The 1,046-nt window shown below is 61.0% G+C and overlaps 1 protein-coding gene across 1 annotated transcript in view; it reads left to right on the top strand.

The window, feature by feature from the left end:
* The window catches only part of LOC107199345 (alanine aminotransferase 1-like), a 12,091-nt gene that overhangs the window by 9,934 nt on the left and 1,111 nt on the right, over positions 1–1,046 (top strand). Inside the window, exon 6 of the mRNA XM_015616669.2 lies at positions 201–390. Coding sequence (XP_015472155.1) covers positions 201–390 — 190 coding nt within the window. The remainder of the gene's footprint in view (positions 1–200; positions 391–1,046) is intronic.

The raw sequence follows: 1,046 nt of genomic DNA, 5'->3' as shown, positions 1-1,046 counted from the left end.
ATGGGATAATGGGATAATGGGATCCAGGGGATCCATGGGATAATGGGATAATGGGATCCAGGGGATCCATGGGATAATGGGATAATGGGATCCATGGGATGGGATAATGGGATAATGGGATCCATGGGATGGGATAATGGGATCCATGGGATGGGCTGGGATATTGGTTCAGCACGGGACGAGCCGGGCTGAACGGGAAGAGAATTCCCAGATTCCCGTCCCATTTTCCGGCAGGAGAAGGAGGCCGTGCTCAGCGCCCTGGCGGAGAAGGCGCGGCTGACACAGGAGATCTTCAACCGCACCCCGGGGATCCACTGCAACCCCGTGCAGGGAGCCATGTACTCCTTCCCCCGGATCGACCTCCCGGACAGAGCCCTGGCCGCCGCCAAGGTGCCCGGGAACGCCGGGAATGGCGGGATCCATGCCGGGAATGGCGGGATCTGTACCGGGAATGGCGGGATCCGCACCGGGAATGGTGGGATCTGAACTGGGAATGGTGGGATCTGTGCTGGGAATGGCGGGATCCATGCCGGGAATGGCGGGATCTGTACCGGGAATGGCGGGATCCGTGCCGGGATCCGCACTGGGAATGGTGGGATCCGTGCCGGGAATGGCGGGATCTGTACCGGGAATGGCGGGATCCACGCCGGGAATGGCGGGATCTGTACCGGGAACGGTGGGATCCGCACCGGGATCTGCACTGGGAATGGCGGGATCTGTACCGGGAATGGCGGGATCTGCGCTGGGAATGGCGGGATCTGTACCAGGATTTGCACCGGGAATGGCGGGATCTGTGCCGGGGATGGCGGGATCTGAACTGGGAATGGCGGGATCTGTACTGGGAATGGCAGGATCTGTACTGGGATCTGTACTGGGAATGGCGGGATCTGTACTGGGAATGGCGGGATCTGTACTGGGATCTGTACTGGGAATGGTGGGATCTGAACTGGGAATGCTGGGATGGGCGGGTGGGAGCCCAGCTGGGAGATGGGGCAGATGGACGGGATTCCAAATGGGATGGACGGGATCCAAACTGGGATGGACGG

The sequence above is a fragment of the Parus major genome, unplaced genomic scaffold, assembly GCF_001522545.3.
Source record: "Parus major isolate Abel unplaced genomic scaffold, Parus_major1.1 Scaffold595, whole genome shotgun sequence".
Taxonomy (NCBI): domain Eukaryota; kingdom Metazoa; phylum Chordata; class Aves; order Passeriformes; family Paridae; genus Parus; species Parus major.
Note: the sequence above shows the minus strand (reverse complement) of the source record. Positions and strands in the feature narration are given on the sequence as shown.